General features: G+C 40.6%; 3 protein-coding genes across 4 annotated transcripts; 1 reads left to right on the forward strand and 2 right to left on the reverse strand.

The window, feature by feature from the left end:
* Window positions 1-103: 103 nt before the first annotated feature.
* Window positions 104-4,379, reverse strand: zgc:110269 (probable flap endonuclease 1 homolog). Its single transcript, XM_034613370.1, has 11 exons — window positions 4,159-4,379; window positions 3,214-3,280; window positions 2,858-2,960; window positions 2,532-2,586; window positions 2,359-2,420; window positions 2,101-2,237; window positions 1,852-1,912; window positions 1,615-1,746; window positions 1,369-1,514; window positions 1,122-1,266; window positions 104-928 (listed from the first exon to the last, which is right to left on the reverse strand). Exons 1-11 carry the CDS (start codon window positions 4,238-4,240, stop codon window positions 872-874), a joined length of 1,047 nt encoding a protein of 348 aa, XP_034469261.1. The 5' UTR covers window positions 4,241-4,379; the 3' UTR covers window positions 104-871.
* Window positions 4,380-4,475: 96 nt separating this feature from the next.
* LOC117778102 (mitochondrial fission factor homolog A-like) lies at window positions 4,476-10,088 on the reverse strand. Of its 2 annotated transcripts, none has more exons than XM_034613372.1 (7): window positions 9,918-10,088; window positions 9,043-9,264; window positions 8,578-8,756; window positions 7,536-7,627; window positions 7,213-7,383; window positions 7,003-7,078; window positions 4,476-6,497 (listed from the first exon to the last, which is right to left on the reverse strand). In XM_034613372.1, exons 2-7 carry the CDS (start codon window positions 9,257-9,259, stop codon window positions 6,366-6,368), a joined length of 867 nt encoding a protein of 288 aa, XP_034469263.1. In that variant the 5' UTR covers window positions 9,260-9,264; window positions 9,918-10,088; the 3' UTR covers window positions 4,476-6,365. The 2 variants fall into 2 exon arrangements, with proteins under 2 accessions (XP_034469263.1, XP_034469262.1); XM_034613371.1 differs by having other exon boundaries at window positions 7,536-7,633.
* A 778-nt stretch (window positions 10,089-10,866) lies between these two features.
* Window positions 10,867-17,863, forward strand: stk25b (serine/threonine kinase 25b). The gene is made up of 11 exons (XM_034613544.1): window positions 10,867-11,290; window positions 11,998-12,228; window positions 12,346-12,402; window positions 12,527-12,635; window positions 13,861-14,018; window positions 14,913-15,098; window positions 15,480-15,625; window positions 16,189-16,294; window positions 16,382-16,453; window positions 17,272-17,408; window positions 17,515-17,863. The coding sequence occupies exons 1-11, from the start codon at window positions 11,261-11,263 to the stop codon at window positions 17,552-17,554; spliced, it is 1,272 nt and encodes a 423-aa protein (XP_034469435.1). The 5' UTR covers window positions 10,867-11,260; the 3' UTR covers window positions 17,555-17,863.
* The last annotated feature ends 474 nt before the right edge of the window (window positions 17,864-18,337 follow it).

Genomic DNA, 18,337 nt, shown 5'->3' on the forward strand with positions numbered 1-18,337 from the left:
ATATTAGACGTAAAAATTGTTTTTCTTTATCTGAAAACATTTGACTGATTATTTTGTGTCTTCATCCAATTTTACTTTCAATAAAACACCTCACACAACTAAAAACACTTCAATGTTATTTTAATTAAAAGGGCAAACAGCATATGCAGATATCTTCTTAGAAAACATAATAACATATGATCTGTGTATACCAAGTCTTTTCAAAATAAAGCAAAACTATCTTCTTTTTGTGGATTTAAACATCTCACCATCTCTTTTTTCACACGTGATTCCACATTAGTGCATGTTTTAAAATTCTGGTCCCTGCCTTGGCATCCTTTGCAGAACAGGTGCTCATTGAATATCTAGTGATGAGACATCCCCCTGTCTCCAGTTTTGGCTCAGGGGAAGTCCTCCCTGACAGTGACCGCACTGTTCTCTTTCATTGCTGTCTGCCGCCTGCTCTGGCTTTTCAGGAAACTGCTGGATTCACTGAGGCTCTGCTCAGTGAACTACATTGTCGCAAACACTGCTGTTCAGACAAGATCAGATTATTGTATTGTCCGTGGAGGTAATTCTCCCATGGAGTGACATGAGTCTTGAAGTCAGTGTCTTGCAAGATGCTGGTTCTGGCTTCTTCTAACTGAACTAAAAGGGCACTTGGAAAAGCACATAATCCGACATAAGCGTAAACTGAAACAGTTGTGCTTTAAATTAAAACTGGTGCTGGATTTCCCTAAGCACAGGAATGTAGCATGATAGTATTTTAGTATAGTATAAAAACGATTTGCGAACCGTCTGTAAACTTGGAAAATAATTCTTGGAGAGATCTGGACATGGAGATGAATGAAAAATGTCCTTCCTTTGTCGGTGGAGACAAGCGGCAGCATTCTTATGTTGTCTTTGGTCTCTTTCTGTTGCTTTTTGAAGATTCTGCAGCTTCCACAGGCTGGAGGAAGAGAGACAGAGCAACTATTCAGACAGGTCCACACACCAGATATAAAACCACTGAAAAGTTTGTCTGGAATATAAATTATGATTAATCCAAACATTGTAATAGTCATTTTAATTTATCAAATTTACTCATCAGTTTTCAAGTCTTGAATTAAAATATTATTTTAAACGATGATCATTATGGTCACCTTGTCCCTCTTTCTGGTAACTCTAAAGAAGTCCTCCATTTGGGTTTGCCTGCTACGTCCTGCTGCTGTTTCCTTTTTCCGTTCCTCTCGCTTGCTTTCCCGTGTCTGACGGAACTTTTCCATTCGACGACGCACCCTCTCCTCCCTAAAAATATGAATACTTACTATTCATTCTAGTCTGTGACAGACAGAGAAGCATGAAAAAGTGGAAGCTGGGTTTGAGAAAAAAAACATGATGTGCACATACTTTACATGTTTGACTTGACAGAGAAACCCAACCAAGGCTTCCTCGTCTGGCTCCATCCAGACCAGTTCAGGAGCTACAGTCGCTGGTGCATCCAAAAATACTTTACGTGCTTCTTTGTACTTCCAGAAATGTGGAACAGGATGAGTCTGACGGGAAGCTGGTATCAGTATCTCTTTAGATCTTAATTTTTTTGGCAAAGCAATGCACAGAAAGAAAAAGAAAGACCACTTAAAATCCATTGAGTACCTGTCTGTTGATATGCAAGACCACATTCTCAATGGTACGGTGCTTCTGGATCAGTGTCAGAGCTCTTCTAGGACCCAAACCGGTTATCTTGTCACAGTAGTCACAGCCCAACAAAATACAGAGGTCAACAAACTGCGGGGAAATAAGAAAAAGAAGGAAAGTCAAAGTACCCGTTTGCGTAGAGTGCTTCCACGAGGTATGATGTTATATTCATCTCAAAGAATGTTTCAGTCTCACCTCTTCATGACTGATTTGGAGTTTTTCTAACAGCTTGGGTAAAGAATATTCAGTTACGTCACTGTAAAGAATTAGAAATGCAAAAATAGTGTTAAAAAAACAACCCAGTGCAACCTTCAATTCAGTTAAGAGATTAGATTTTTCTATCAAGAACTAAAAAGGCATGAAGGTAAAAATATTTACCAACCTAAATGTCTACAACGTGCACTGAAAAATTGCCAACATCAACATGCAATGGACAGTTGCTACCTGTCCTTCTTGGCGTTCAGCTGGCGAATTACAGTATTGGCTCCAAACGGCAGCGTGTCCATGTCCTCTGATGCCACCGCGTCCGCAGTCCCGTCTCTCACCAGCCGGGCGCACAGTGCCTCAGCGTCCCCTGGAGCCTGGAACCCATCAAAGAACAAGAGAGGGGTAAAAAATGAAAAGTGCAAGACAGAAAGGCAGAGACGAAAAGATAAACATGAATGAATATATACTGTATAGTCTATGTTTAACAGATAATACCTGGATGGACGGTACTCCAAGAAGCTTCAGGAGATGAAGACAATCATTGGTCTGGGCTGATGCTTCATTTAGCACAAAGGAGTCAAGATTTACTTAAAATAATATTTGCAGTTCACATGACATAACTCAGAACTGTAGGGAGGACTGTGACCAAGATTAAAGAACTTTTATACCTTTTCCTGTGCAGTTGGGAAATTTCCTACCAGAGGCTTCAGCTCGCTTCTCAAGCTGCAGGAAAGACAGGAGCTTGGATCAGTTGGGTCACTCTAATCCATCTGCATCACTCTACAGGTGCCTCTGTAGAGTACTGAACTGTATAATCACTTCCTTCTTTTTGATACTTTCTTCTGACAACACTTTAAGGACGACCAGTTCAATTGGTCGTATGAGCACAGAGAACAATTAGGATAAATCTCTCTCGGACCAGTGACCGTCTCACACACACCAGGAGGATATGTTCAGTATTAGGTTGGGTTAAAAAAAATACAGTGTCACTTACAACAGGTTTCTTTTCCTCAGGAGGCTTTCCATCGAACACAAAGACTGGTTTAATGTCGTGCTCCAGGAAGGTGAGTGTGCGGAAGAATAGACCGGTCAGTGGGCTAGAGAGGAAATAACGTTTTTTTTTTTTTTTACATAGAATGAGCAGATAAGTGACAAAAAGACCTGACAGAAATCCCTGTAAATCATAAGAAAACTGTGAAACGTTATTTTCCTTGTTTATGCAAGAGAAGGCTGGATTCGACTGTGTAGTGGAGTTGTGTTATATTACATTATTTGATAGCCTGTTTCTAATATTTACAATATTAACAGCACCACAGAAGCTTAAGAAGAGTGGATCATCCAGGAGCTCACCTTAGTGTTGGTGTCGCTGCACGAAACTGGTTCACCACAATCGAGGTATCCAGAGCGATTACTTTTCCTGTGGAGTGGAGCATATCATCAGCATTATAAGCACACACTTTTAATTAGGGATAAATGGCTTGTTAATGAAATCTATTCATGCTCATCGTGTCCACCTGAATGTTGACACCCAGGAACACTCCTCAAATAGATCTACACTCTGAAATACAGTTGCTTCTTTCAAACAGCTTGACCCCACTGTATTTCAGGGGGAAATATTAATATGTAGGCATCAGTCAAGTACATAAATACAAAACTAAGGTCACAATGCTTCATTTACAAGGCAGCAGATAGTCAGTTCAAATGACTTGAGCTCTTGTATCTTCTTACAATGATTGTAGCGGCAGTATAAAGTGCTTTAATTGTATTATTTTAAAACCAGTGTCAAGAGTATGCATGCGGAGTGGATGTTTTTTCAAAGAGTTTAAATGTTTTAGATACCGTTTCATTATTGTTATTAATGAAGCTGATCGAGGCGATGTTGACGTTAACTTATTTCCGTAGTTTTCCTCTTCTAAAGCTGATTATGATTTGTACGTAAAATCTATCAAAAGTCACGTGTATCAAGTTATTAATTGAAGTAGAAGTAGGAAGAAACAGACGCTAAATACAGCAACAAAATACATCAACACTATACTATTGTGCAGTTCTTAAATAAACAAGCTTTCACTACAGTAATGGTTCTGCTAAAACTACTCATACTAATAGTAATTTTACTTGAGTAGTGATACTTTTAATCAAGCTTGGTTTCAAGTAGCATAATTACCCTGAACATCAATGTTAGCTCCCGAAGCTATCAAGTGGCTGTATGCTAACGTTAGCAATTAGCCACAACCACTGTTGAGCATAACAAAAACAAACCGTGCGGATAAAACAAACACACAGGAAGCCAGTTACCTGTGTAGTCACTGATATCTTTGTGAGAAATGGCCCCAGGAGCATCGAGGCGGATCAAATCTGCCAGTTTCGTGATGCCCATCGTGTCGCACCACTGTTTTCCCCTGTTAGCAACACTTCCGGTGGACGAAGATGTAAACAACGATCAGATGTAAGGTTTCATCAGTTGCATTCTCTGGATGATGTTTGTTTTATAAACGACTTCCTGTCGGAGCTTCAACCACAACTATCTGCGATTAAAAAGGGGCTGGAGCAGCTTCCGTTGTTGCACATGAGCCAACACAACAGCAGGGGGCAGTGTTGTACAGAGACATGGGTCAACATCCATCATTTATTACAGCAAAAATATTTACAATGAATGTGTTCATATATTACAAAGAAAGTAAACAATAATAACTTAAAACTCCAGCTTCATGTGATAAGTACAGCGCGTGATAGAAAGAAATGGTCACTGCAACACTTTGCCGGTGCCTCTGCATCATGTGTGAGAAATACAAAATAAAAATAACACCACATTGTTCTTCAAAAATAATGACATCAATATCTCATATACATATTCGTCTATTACACATGATCTTACATTAGCTCTAAGATTTACATCACACTGTATGATGATAAAACCACAAAGTCCATGCTCTTGTTTTTAGTCTTGTAGGTAACTTAGTGGAAAACAAGGAGAGGTCAAATTCTCAGGAAAAACAAAGTCAAACTTTATAAACAGAATGGAAATACATAAATAATACACTGATAACTACCACCTCCAGTGCCCTGCCCTGAAGTTCTGCTGCCACTTCATAAAGCTCAGATGACAATCTCTGGGCACGGCACGGCCACAGAGGAGAATAATAAATAATGATTTCCAAGACTACAACGTTGCAACAATAGGCTATTCAAGTACTGTACACAAATGTTTTGGATAACAAGAAGGTCATGGGGCATTCAGGGTCAATGTTATGGCACCTCTAGATTTAGACATTTTATTTTGACACTTTGAGAATCATCACTTTTTTGACCAAACTGATGAACTTCAGGTCACGTGTGAGGTTTGGTCCTGTAACTCGGGGCTTGGTTCCCAAAATACTTGTTCCGCTCTAATCGTTCTTGTCCTAAAAAGACTCATGTCTGTTTGTTTGTTAACCGATTGGTTGGATTGTCTGTTTGTAAGCAAGATTACAGAAAAACTACTGAACGGATTTGCGAGAAAGTTGATGGAGGGATGGGATATTGTCCGAAAAACTCTTTACATTTGACGCAGATCCAGGGATATTTTTCCCACTTTCTTTACCAGTGTGAGATAGCTTTTTAAAAAAAATATTTTCACTGATTTCCCACAGATTAATTCATGTAGCTTGATGAACATTTTTTGGGAGCATATTTAGGAAACTGATATCTATGAGTGTGTGCAATTTGGTGCAGCTTGATTCAATTCAAGGGGATTGTTGGGCCTCGGCGGAGGTATGTGCTCTACCGAGTGCATACTACTCTCACAAAGATGGTAAGCATCACTGTAACACCTGTTGTTGCAGTATAAAGGGTTTATCAAGTTCAGACGTTGCCCATCACTTTACACAAAATCTCGAATAAATCGGTAAAGGTTTGTAATTTCTGCTGATTCATGTCAGACACTCCTTTTCCACTTTAGACCAATAACAAATAGTCTCCATATGACCTGTGTGACATTTAGTTTCTATTAAACACACGTGAACATCATAGATGTTCAGATCATCATCTTCAGATTCAGGGGTTGACATTCTCTTCAGCAGACAACAGTGTTGTAACAAAGTATATCTTACTACATCAGAGCAGATGCAGATGCAAACATTTTGGAGACTGTCAGTTGTTGTGTCATTGTCCTTGGTTTTACTCGTCCTTTACCAGTTTATACGGGAGTGAAATACAGAGACTTTACACTCTAAAGTTAAGTTTGTTCCCTGTGCTGTGGCAACAGTCTGTAGTTCCAGTCCGGCATTGTAAAATTTTGTAACATTGAGTAGATATAGTAAACATTGTTACATGCGCTGGCTCAGGTTTTATCTTGACAGTGTTCAGCTTGAATTTCAATATGGAATTTGCTATACAAACATACAGGGTTGTGGTTCAGGACATTACCAATGTTTATATAGTTTCCTGTGGTTACCTTTAAATTCTAGTAGCCCCCCTTGTTTTAATGGCTTCCAGTGTTTTGGGAGGCTCACCCTTGTTCTACCTCAGCGACGGAACCAGATCCAGGTGTTTATGAGCCAGAACGCCACAGTAGCAGAGTAGAGGATCACCTCTCGCTTGGAGCGCTCTTTGTTTTCTTCCTCAAGAAGCTGCAGACGCCGGTTCAGCTTCACAATCTGATTGATCACACAAAAATAAAGATGTTTTCTCAGTGTACAAGTGATGTTACTGTGTCCATGCTGGAGCTGGGTAAGATATGATTAAGTTTCTATCTATGATTGATGTTATTTAGGATTCAATTTAAATTCCAAGTATGAAACAATACACATTTTTCATGGGACTATCTGTTCTCAGATCAATTTATAACAAACCGCACAAGTACAAGAGTTAATGCTGTGGACTTTCTTCCCAGCCCATGATGTGAGAAGTTATCGTATTTTTTTGTTTACAGTCAAGTGTCTGAAAATGCCAACTGTCACTGATCTGCCACTATTCCTCCAAAGCAGCCTGACATGGGATTCATCAGCATACCAACACTGTCTGCACCCTCACAGTTGTAAAGAATAGACCTAACACAACACGAGAAAATACTCACAATGGAAACATTACCCACACCAAAGGAGTAGGGAAGGACAGCACATGTCACCTAAAGCAGACATTTCAGCCCATGAGACGAATTACCTGTCGTCGTAGTGAGGAGGCGTCCACTAAGCCAGACTCATCAGGGTTTATATCCAGGGCCAGGTCCAGGTGTGTCCTTTAGAGATAAACATATTTCAGTTTAAAATATCTCAACTTCATGAATTTCAACCACAGTAAGCAGCTCTTTTTTTCTGAGAAGCTTCGTGATCACAGCGAGTTCAGAGAATTTCAGTGACAAAGAACAGACACCTGCGGTGGCTGTCATCCAGGACCTCAAGGACCTGCTGGTACGCCCGGCGTGTTGTTGACTGGATGTAAGACAGGACCCCAGCAGCTGTGAACAGGTTGATGCTTGCATCCTCGGGGGAACAGAGGGGGGGACATAAGCGGACTGGGGGAACAGAGGTGGACGGGGTGACACTGGCAGTGAAGTGAGTGGGGGCAGAAAGATACAGAAATTAGATATTTTTTAAACTAACAAAGAGTGAAGGGGAAAAGTAACAGACAAGAAATTTTGAATGGAAATTGATCAGCATGGCCTCGTAACATTTCAGATGTAGAAGTTTTCTTACCTTATATCACTTCTGCTGGCCTGAACGCTATGGCGGCCAGATATGTGCTCACTCGCACTACGCTCCCTTCGAGAGCGAGCGTGAATGTGGCCCTGTGATTGATACAAACATTTAAAATTATGTCAGAATCAGGTTAAATGTTGACAAATTAAAACCGTATGCGTTAACAAGTAACTCCATGTCATAGCAGGATAGGTGACACACACGTGCAGCACAATCAGCTAGAACAAGTTAAAGCAGATTTTCTGGATTCTTAAATGCTGAATACCTTTCCACCAAAAACAAAAATAAATTATTTTCTCTGACCTACTGTTTCAGTTTTGTAAGCTGTCTTTCTTTAAACAGAAGTTTACTCATAAGTATAAGGCATGTTTTGAGATGTGATTCTATGTTCCCTTGACCAATCGATCGTGAAGACACTTTGGGAACCTGCTAATTGGCTCATTATGTTCACCTAAAAAGAGAGGAGGGCCAGAAGTGTGTAACATCCTTCTGTGTTTCCCATCATCCACTTTGTTTTGTGCACCTCCCGACCAGCAGACAAATTCTATTCACGTGTGTGATTTTTTTAAGAGAAAAACTTAAATGTCAGATGACTGTCACTTTACAAACCAACTTGATCTCCTCTTGTAACTAAAGCCCAGCACTTTTGCAGCAGGTATTTGTGCTTTTATATGATACCATAAAGAAAAGAGGTCAATAATTAAACTAATTTAAGGACACATCAATTTAGTACATACAACAATGCCTATTTGTATTTTTAAATACAATTTCCATATTGTTTTTTTATTGTCATCTTCAAAACAACTTTCTGCTCTGACTGCCTTACACACATCTCCACCTAATCTGATGAATTTCTAAATGTTATTATGTCTACAATATTTTAATGGACAAACTTACAGATGTGATTAATTAGTGACATTACAGAACAATACTATATACTATATATTTTGTAGTAGTGCACCACAATTTGCTCAAGTACAGTCAATTAAAGATGAGAAGTATAAGGAACATTGTAAAGAAGCCTTGACGTGAGCCTTACCATCTGGCTGGGATTGTTCTGTGAGGAGGCAGATTGCTCAGTCTCCAGAGAGTCCAGTGACTGCTCTGTGAGGGTGAGGACTCGCGGCGGGGCCTTCATGTTCAGGAGGTCCACAGGAGGGATGGACTGAATCAGGTCTAAATCTCTTGGACGAGAAAATCGAGGGTCAGCATCGTCACCTGTGGATGAAGTGACAAGGACATGCGATCACAGTTCCAGCTTTCAACGGGTGATAGTGGCTTAGTTGTGTGCTTGTTCTGGATTTAGTATTTAGCCCAGCACCAGGTCAAGATGCATTTTCAGGTGTGTTATTATGGAGAGATTATTTCTGATATGGAGCTAACATGTCCAGAACATTTATGTGCTTTATCCAGCACAATATATGGTGATGCATACATGGCCGAATATCACAAACTGTATTTCTACTATGGACCCTGTTACTGACGTCCTGTCTCTGGTCCTCACCTGCAACAATAATCCTCTCAGGAACCTGCATCATAGTTGTGTGAGTGAGCATGGGCAGCTCAAGCGGGAAGGACCCTGTCTGGTTCTCTGAGGCCACCTTCAGCGTGTCAGGGATCCGCATGCGCTGGCTGATGCCTTCTGTGTACTCCAGCTCATAGTGGATACGGTTTATCTCAGCCACCTCTGCAGAGGGGGGGGCGAAGTTTGGCCCACTCATCCAGCCTGTGAGGATATGGAAAAACACTTGAAATACACTAGAGATGGTGCTGTCACAGTGGCAGGTGTAAAAAAGAAGAAAAAAAAATCACAATAAGCTCATAAGTGTGAGATCTGCAGGTTTGCAGTATCTCTGGATTTATGTTTTCACTCATCACAACAAAGCAGTGTAACTGTGTTTAATTTAAAATTTACAAACATGCCGAATGTATTCCTTTCCAAATGGCTCAGTGGCAGGTGGTGCTGTCCACAACACGATCTCTGGCTCGTGTTGTAGGGCACTTCCCATAAATAACCGAGTAAGCCTGAGGACAGGAGGTTTGTGGTGCAGCAGCCAAAGCAAGTCAATGATATAAGAAATAACATTACAGGTTGTATTGCAATAAATCACATGACGCTGACATGAGGTGAGGCAGGTGTTGTCTCGTGGCTTTAATGTCACTGAATGAAATCCCACAGACAGAAGACGCCATGTCTAAGCATGTACGTTAGCTAATATCAAGCTAATGTTACTAGTCTGGTGTCTGAGAAGCGTTAGCTGCTACGATTAGCAGATGTTGACTTTACCACAACACGTTAGCTAGGCTGTCTGTAGTAGCAGGCGGGCTAACCACAGCTATTTACGGCTTTACTCGGCTTTAGCTTCTGCGGCTACTTACCGTTAGGGTTTTAACAGCAGGGTTTAAAATGTCATGTGTCAAAAGGTCGTTTATTCTGTAAAATTAGCGGCATTAACCGGGAAGTAGGACGAGCGACACGGAAACACGCACCGCTCCGGGCCAGTGTGAGGAGCTTCTGCCAACAAACACCCCGTGTGTCCGTAGGGGCGGAGGTTATGAGCTACGTAGTCAGTAAAAGGGAGGGACACCCCACAGGGACCGCTCGGGTTAAAAAACGAGCGCACATGAATGAAACGCTGAAACGAGTTTAAATAAACCTTTATTGATCACATTGCACGTGTCAAACAATTTCACAATAAAAATAAACTTTGGTTAACACACATATTTGCTGTTTTATGGCCTTGTTGTTGTTACAGGATTTAACCCTTTTAAATACTCTTTAAGATCTTCATGGAAAACAGATTTGACAGATTTTTGACTAGAACATTTGCATTTGTAACCTATATAGATTTTTGCAATGATAATTAATACATTTATGATAAAAAAAAAGCTTCTTCCTCAATGTTCAGTCATAGTTCAAGAACCCAAATATACCATGTTCATAAAATAAAGTAAAATCTTTGTACAAAGTTCAATACTACTTTTTTAGAATAAGGACAATACAAAAATATTAGTTTTAGTAGTTCCACAGACATTTAATGTAATTGAAATAATTACAAAGATATTACATTGGACTTTTTTGTTTATGTTTTTACTTTTATTATATATATTATCCATTATTTTTTATTTAAATATTTGCTTGTTGTGAAGCACGTTGTAACTGTGTTCTGACAAGTGCTATATAAATAAAGTTTATTGTTATTATTATTAAATAAGTAAATATTTGGTCGAAAATATCAGTAGCTGCAAACACATGAAGAAGAAATCTTGAGTTGGAGGCGCCTCATCGGAGATGTCAGTCTGGAAATACAACTCCCACAATCCTAACGTGTGCGCATGCGTCGTGCGTCTGGGCCATTATTTTGTCCTCCTCAAGCTTCAAATGAACAACAGGCGAAGCGTTCCTTGAAATGAATTAAATATTAATACGCGGAAGGAGCTTTCTTTCCTCCTCGTTCACCACCGCGGACGTTCATGGAGTCTCTCGGTCAGTAGCTCGCCGTGTCGCCGGGCTGTTCGCTCCTCGGTCGGACTCGAGGCCGAAAACAGTGCTCGGAGTGACAGCCCCGTTAAAGGCAGCAGATTGGGTGTTTATCTGGTTGACTAGCCACCTAGCTAGCTCCGTAGACAGCTAAGAAGGGGAGGAAGAGCCCGAGAGGAGCAGCAGGACACTTGAGGAGACAGAAGAGCTGTGGCTGACCCTGTTCCAACCTGCTGAGGGGATGGCTCACCTTCGAGACATGCAGAACCAGGTACACTAACCCTCTTTATACTGTCACCTCCCTTCCTCTGCTCCCAGACAGGGCGAGCCCCCATCACCGTCAGCTTTTCCATGAATAGGTGGGTGGGGGTCTGAGCCATCAAGTGAACATCCTTCTCATTACCAATATGAATTCATTTCACTGTTTTATCTTCCTGCCATTGTCAGCATCAACATTGGAAAAACACATGAGAAACTGTATATTTCATAGCATCACACATTTAAAGAGCCTCCATTGCTTTAGAGTTACAGTTGTCACATGCAGCTATGTATATATATATATATATATATATTGTGTGCTTCATACTCAGTGAAATCACGACTGATTTCCTGCTGGTCTAGAGACAGAAAACCACTTAACTTTCAAGTGTAATGCCTCTTGCATTACATCTCATCGCATTGGATCGAGAGTCCACATAATTATATGAGTAATTATGCGGACTCTCGACTGAATCATGGGCATTGACACAGTTAAGAAAGGTTAATCATCCAACATCTTTATATATCAGCAGTGGACTACAATATAATGTAGGACAACAGCTAGATCTAACTCCCAATTCAAAGTAAACTTTATACTAAGCAATCATATGTGAAACAAGTTGTTTCTGTGCTGTTTAAATGTTCAGCAACACTCTTACCTACAAGTCATACTACAAGAGATGTCCTCATGATATGCATTCTTTTCTGTCTCTGATCCAGAATACCCGGTTGGACCCTGAGGAGTACTTCACAAAGCAAGAGCGGATTGGGAAAGGCTCCTTTGGAGAGGTCTACAAAGGCATCAACAACCGCACAAAGGAAGTGGTGGCGATTAAAATCATAGACCTGGAGGAGGCCGAGGACGAGATCGAAGACATCCAGCAGGAGATCACAGTGCTGAGCCAGTGTGACAGTCCTTTTGTTACCAAGTATTATGGATCATACCTGAAGGTGGGTTGATAACACGAGTACTGGAGCGATGCATACGCAGGTTATCACAGCTACGACATGAAGAGACACACACAGTGCTGTACAAGTCTTTAATCAAATCTTTTTGTTCCCTCTCAGGGGACCAAGTTGTGGATTATCATGGAATATTTAGGTGGAGGATCTGCTCTGGATCTGGTACGAGGCTTCTTCATTTATTTGCTGCTTACAATGTTTTGTACAAATTTCACAGTAGTAGAAGCAAAATCTGACCTGCTCTTGTCATTGTCTCCCGATATATTTTGTGCCTTTATCACTCTAGCTCCGTCCAGGGCCTCTTGAAGAAACGTACATTGCAACAATACTGAGGGAAATACTAAAGGGGCTTGAGTATCTGCACTCTGAGAGGAAGATTCACAGAGATATTAAAGGTAATAAGCACTCTCTTCATGCATTGATGACTACACAGAAGTTACGACATATACACAAACATTCAGGTGGAAATAGTCACTAGCTGTCTCCTCTTTATCATCAGTTTATTTTGTTTTACAGTCTCATCCTTGTACAAAGCCTTAATGCAGAGCTAATTTGGAGTTTGCAGTATTGAGTATAGAGAGACTTAAACTTAACTTTAAAATGCCTTTAATAACCTGTATCAGCAAGTACAGATAATGCTGCACTATAGGGTGACTGAGCAATAGCATGAAGCAATGATCAAAGCTGCTGTGTAACAGTATGCACATCCAGTTTAACCAGATGCTGGACACACAGAATACGTCCACACATAGAAATATGCTAACAAGCTGCAAAAAAATGGTGTGTGTGTGTGTGTGTGTGTGTGTGTGTGTGTGTGTGTGTGTGTGTGTGTGTGTGTGTGTGTGTGTGTGTGTGTGTGTGTGTGTGTGTGTGTGTGTGTGTGTGTGTGTGTGTGTGTGTGTGTGTGTGTTTACATTTTACAAAAAAGAGAATTTGATGTTGATTTATGTTAAATATTAGAGAATCACAAAAGTAAAGCTGTCAAGTTGGCAGATCAACAAAGATAAATAATAAAACAGTGTGTGATGTATTATCCATAGAGAGTGAATGTGGTGTTTGCTACAATGAAACTAGAGAGAGTACTCTGTCATGTGTGTGTGTGTATATATAAGTATTCTGAGTCCATCTGTTCATCCATCTGCTACATGTAATGTGCTGAAAGCGGCTGATTACATTTTAAAAACACTTAATGAAGGATTTTCTGAAATTACACTTGATTGGCCTTAAAGCACCAACAAGGAGTTTTGAACCGGGATTTGAAACAGTCTTATTTTAATATTGCTGCCTCTTTATGGCCTACAAAATCAAATGAGACAATCAGGGAGAAAATTGCCTTTTTCTATAAACTACCCCTTCTGTCCACAGAGATGCCAAAATCAATGAAAATGAAAAGTTACTTGTAGGAGATTTAATAAGCAACAGCACCTTAAATACTGTTTATCATCCCATAATATTATCATCCCAAATGGGAGTACATTGTTTTTGAGCGGCCCGACAAGTTTATTGATGCTGTGTGTTTAACAAATCTAGTGAAACAAACACAGAAAACAAGCCTGTACTGATTCTTATTTGTTCTTGCCTTTTGACTTTTGCCTCTTTCTTTTTCTGCCTTTCTCCAAGCTGCCAATGTGCTCTTGTCGGAGCAGGGCGAAGTGAAGCTGGCAGATTTCGGGGTGGCAGGACAGCTGACAGACACCCAGATTAAAAGGAACACGTTTGTGGGCACACCTTTCTGGATGGCTCCAGAGGTTATCAAACAGTCGGCTTACGACTTCAAGGTGAGACCGCAGTGGACAAGAGACGACAGACAGTTTAACTGTACTTTGCTTAGGTTGTTAAAAGATGATTCACTTAAGCCAAGTTCACAATACAAGACTTGCTGTCTTGCGATCAGGAGTCACGCAGTCATTGAGAGTTCATGCTACATGCAGACTGACATCAGGGGGTCACACACTACACAATATTTCACCAGGAGAAACCCCCGACTAATATGACTGGTCTCTAAAGTATTTTTGATCATGAAAACACATGTGAGAGTCCGACTGATCCTTCTGCTTTTCAGTGACATCCTGCCCATTATGACACATCCAGCTGCAGGAGGTGAAACACTTCACTGGACGTCACCGTCGTCTCGTGCAGTCGGCTCACGTTTTTTCTGTCCGAACCCTTATTAGTCCAATGCAGTAAATGTGAGCTGCACTGAGTTTGTGTTACCCTGTCCCTCACACACATGTTTATTGTTTGTTTTCTTCAATCACAGACATGTGCAGTGTAAAAGGTCAGGGGGCATCTCATCAGTACATTTACCTTCACCCCGTCCAAGTCTAGTCAGAGTCTGTGATGTGCCGGCAAGCCCCTCAAGTCACGTCTTTGGAGATTTCACAGAGAGCGATTGGCGACAGCCGATTGAATGACGATTTGCCCCCGATGTGGGGCTTTTGTCAGTGAGTGGAAAATCTGGCTAAAAATGAACAAGGCTTTTCACTTTGGATTTCACTTTGGTAGAACATCAGGTGATAAGGTCTTGTCATTGGTGGTGGCACTGATGAGAAATTTTACGCATGGGGAAGAATGATTTGATACACATTTGAACTTCTATATTTTAAGGTCCTTTCACAACATCCAGTGTATATGAACTCACACCTTACTATCACATTTTCTCTCCCACTCAGGCTGACATCTGGTCCTTGGGCATCACTGCCATTGAGTTGGCCAAAGGGGAACCTCCCAACTCGGACCTACACCCCATGAGGGTCCTCTTCCTCATCCCCAAAAACACTCCTCCCACCCTGGAGGGGCCTTACAGCAAACCTTTCAAAGAGTTTGTGGAGGCTTGTCTAAATAAAGACCCACGTTTTGTAAGTAAAAACCTTGTGCAGGCGTTCAGACATGTTTGTTTGGGCTAAATGAAATTAGAAAATTGGAAAATAATTCCAGATTTGCACTGCTGTTCTGGTGTAAGTCCTACCACACTTTTTGTGATTTAGATTAGTTTGTCCAAGCTTTAATTGGAATAAGAATTTGTTCTGTACTTTTCCAAATATTCAAACAGGATCAAAATCACATTCTAGTAATGTTCTAATATGTTAAATCCAATTTATGTGATGGCAGACTTGCTCACTTCGCTTATGATGTAAATACTAGACAACTGATTCCAGCTAATTCTTCTTCCAGTCACAGAACCTACTGATGACACTCTCACTGAATGTTCATTTTTCTCTATTCTTCCTTCTCGGCAGAGGCCAACCGCCAAAGAGCTTGTGAAGCACAAGTTCATCACACGTTACACAAAGAAGACGGCCTACCTGACAGAGCTGATTGACCGCTACCGACGCTGGAAGTCAGAGGGACACGGGGAGGAATCCAGCTCTGATGACTCAGATATGTGAGTCTCAAGAAACCCACATTCTATATACATTCACTCTTTTTCAAGTATCTGTTCACACACAAGCAGTGTATATCATGTTTGACCGGTGAGTCTATACATGTGTTCCAGTGACTGTTAAAGGTGAAGTTATGGCTTTCTCATCATTCATGTAGACAGGAGGAAAAACATTCTTGGTCATGTGACCTCACAAAACATGTTTTTGGTCATAACAAAGTTCAAACCCTAGCTGTGACACAACACAAATGTCTAATCTGAAATTATGACATGACAACAGTTCAACTTCAGTGTGACATTATAATGTGACTTTCTGGCCATTATTAAACTCAAAAATATAAGCAGAGATTGTGATCATATTTCCTGCAATGTGATTGTTTGAGGTGAACAACCACGCCTTCAGCAAAGAAGAGACGATAATACACATGCGTATGAATACATATTGTCCGATATAGATACATTTTCTTAGTGGCTTGTTGATTCATTATATGTGAGATCATGTTGGTGCTGCTCATGTATGTAAATATTTGTGTCTCCTGTTAATTCCCCACCCTCACATCTTTTAGGGATGCTGATGGTGACGTGGATACATGTCCCATGTGGACCTTCCCCACGGTCAGACCCAACTCTATGAACAAGTTACAGAAGGGCTACACACACACAGATTCCGATGTAAGACACATCCAGCACATACATACATACACAGATTCATATCTATTGTTTAGTTTTTTTCCTAACACCCTTTTCTCCCCTTTGCAGTCAGGAGACTCAGTGAAACGACAACCTAAGTCACAATGCTTGTCTGCTTTGGTAACTCCCATTTTCAGAGAGGTATGTGTGAGTCTCGGCGGTGTGGATAATAAAATATTAAATGTAGTCATTTAATTGTATTTCTGCTGATTAACAGATAAACACATTGCAGCTTTAAGCTATCAGAACTTCACATTTCATCCTGGTGCATTAATAAAATGCATTAATAACTAGAACATCACTTTATAGATTTTAAATATCCGGCAATAATGGGAAATCGCTTAAAACGTAAAAAATCTCACATTGTTAAAGTAAGTGGTAAAGACTTCCTGGATCGGCCCTTTTGTTCTGGATCCAAGCCAAAATTTAATGTGTTCTTTCATCCACCAAGTTTTGTGGAAATCCATTTTGTAGTTATTGCATAAACCTGCTGACAATCAAACCAACAGACAGGGGTGAAAACATAACCTCCTTGGCAAAGGTAACAATGTGCGTCTGGGCTGCAACAGTGATTTGATCTGCACTGCATTTTTTTTTATCACGTGAAAACCATCACCGAGTTTTATCAGATTTACTGAGAGGCTTACTGATGTCATTACATGTCTGACTGGTTGGGTTTGTTGCTAATTTAGCTTTATTTGCTTCCAGAATGAATCTTTCTGCTCCTTCAGGAAACAAGTGAAGTTTCTTCAAGACTGTTTTCAAAACCACGTGTTTATTATACAAACTCAAAACCAGATCTTCATGATAAAAAAACGGGAACAAAACAGTTTACATTTGTATTCAACAGTAAAATTAAAACAGAAAAGAGAAGAGGAGCATGTAATTCTGAAGACAAATACAAACGTCACTTATTTACTCTGTACAATCCTTTCTACTTGATCTGTCTTGAACAACAGTTGAAGGAGAAGCGGCGGGCAAGTGGCGGAGGTGTAGGAGCTATCGAGGAGTTGGAGAACGCCTTCAACCTCGCGGAGGAGTCCTGTCCGGGCATCTCCGACCGCCTCGTCACACATATGATGGAGAGAGTGTGCAGGTGATTTGACAGCAGCTCTCACAGCCGTCAGATTTGGACGTTCACTAGGCGACAGAGAACGTGTCTTCATTATATTCTAACCATCTGCTTCCTGTCGTTCTTTCAGGTTTTCTTTAAATGGTAACACCACCCCGTCTTCGCGGTGAAACCCCCAGCTGGATGTAACTTAAACCTGTCACCCCTTTTTTCTGTCTCCCAGACCCCCCCCAATGTCTCAGATAAGGACCACAGAAGAACACCCCCCCCCCTCCACACACACCCTCCTCACTACCTTTTGCTCCCTTCCTAGTCCTGTCCCTGAAGAGATCTTTTAATTAGTTATAATTAAATATTTTTACAGTTTTTTCTTTAAGAGCGGAGAGTATTTAAGACAAAAAAAGCCACAACATTTAGAGCGTTGTGTATACCTGTTAGGTTGAGAAGAAAAAAAACTATAATAAAGTTTATGGAAAATGTCTCGTTGTCTTCAATGTGCTGTTTTAAAGGTCACTCAGACCAGAGCGCCACATTTTTCAGTCCCAACCCAACCTGAGCCCAATGCAGTTAATATAAGCTGCAGAGTTTATGTGACCCTGTCCCTGACACATGCATTTTTTCCTCTTATCACAGACTCGTGCAGTGTAAAAAAAAATCAGCCAAGCCAATGTGACTGACCCGACATCATCTCAAAATGTATGTCCTCACTCTAGTTCAGACATGTGAGTTTCATTATTATTCTGTAAAATGCAATGGTCAGTAATTAATACCTGGAGAAATAATTCATGTTAATAACTAGAATGGCCCTTAGTAGAGCACACACCTCCTCCAAGTCCCAACAGTCATTACATTCAATCAAGCTGCACCAAATTTCAGTTCCCTACATGTTTTTATTATTTTTTAATGTAATCTTGCTCACAAACCGACCAACAGACAGAGGAGAAATCCTAACC

This window comes from Hippoglossus hippoglossus, chromosome 17 (genome assembly GCF_009819705.1).
Source record: "Hippoglossus hippoglossus isolate fHipHip1 chromosome 17, fHipHip1.pri, whole genome shotgun sequence".
In the NCBI taxonomy this organism is placed as follows: domain Eukaryota; kingdom Metazoa; phylum Chordata; class Actinopteri; order Pleuronectiformes; family Pleuronectidae; genus Hippoglossus; species Hippoglossus hippoglossus.

Coding starts and splice junctions, on each gene's coding strand:
- stk25b (XM_034613544.1), top strand. CDS start 11,261: ATGGCTCACCTTCGAGACATGCAGAACCAG. Junction 15,626..16,188: donor AGCTCTGATGACTCAGATAT/GTGAGTCTCAAG, acceptor CACATCTTTTAG/GGATGCTGATGGTGACGTGG. Junction 16,295..16,381: donor ACACACACACAGATTCCGAT/GTAAGACACATC, acceptor TCCCCTTTGCAG/TCAGGAGACTCAGTGAAACG.
- LOC117778102 (XM_034613371.1), bottom strand. CDS start 9,259: ATGAGTGGGCCAAACTTCGCCCCCCCCTCTGCAGAGGTGGCTGAGATA. Junction 8,757..9,042: donor TGAGAGGATTATTGTTGCAG/GTGAGGACCAGA, acceptor CTTCATCCACAG/GTGACGATGCTGACCCTCGA. Junction 6,498..7,002: donor CCTCCTCACTACGACGACAG/GTAATTCGTCTC, acceptor GTGATCAATCAG/ATTGTGAAGCTGAACCGGCG.
- zgc:110269 (XM_034613370.1), bottom strand. CDS start 4,240: ATGGGCATCACGAAACTGGCAGATTTGATCCGCCTCGATGCTCCTGGG. Junction 2,587..2,857: donor CTGAGGAAAAGAAACCTGTT/GTAAGTGACACT, acceptor TCTTTCCTGCAG/CTTGAGAAGCGAGCTGAAGC. Junction 2,238..2,358: donor TTGGAGTACCGTCCATCCAG/GTATTATCTGTT, acceptor GATGGGTTCCAG/GCTCCAGGGGACGCTGAGGC.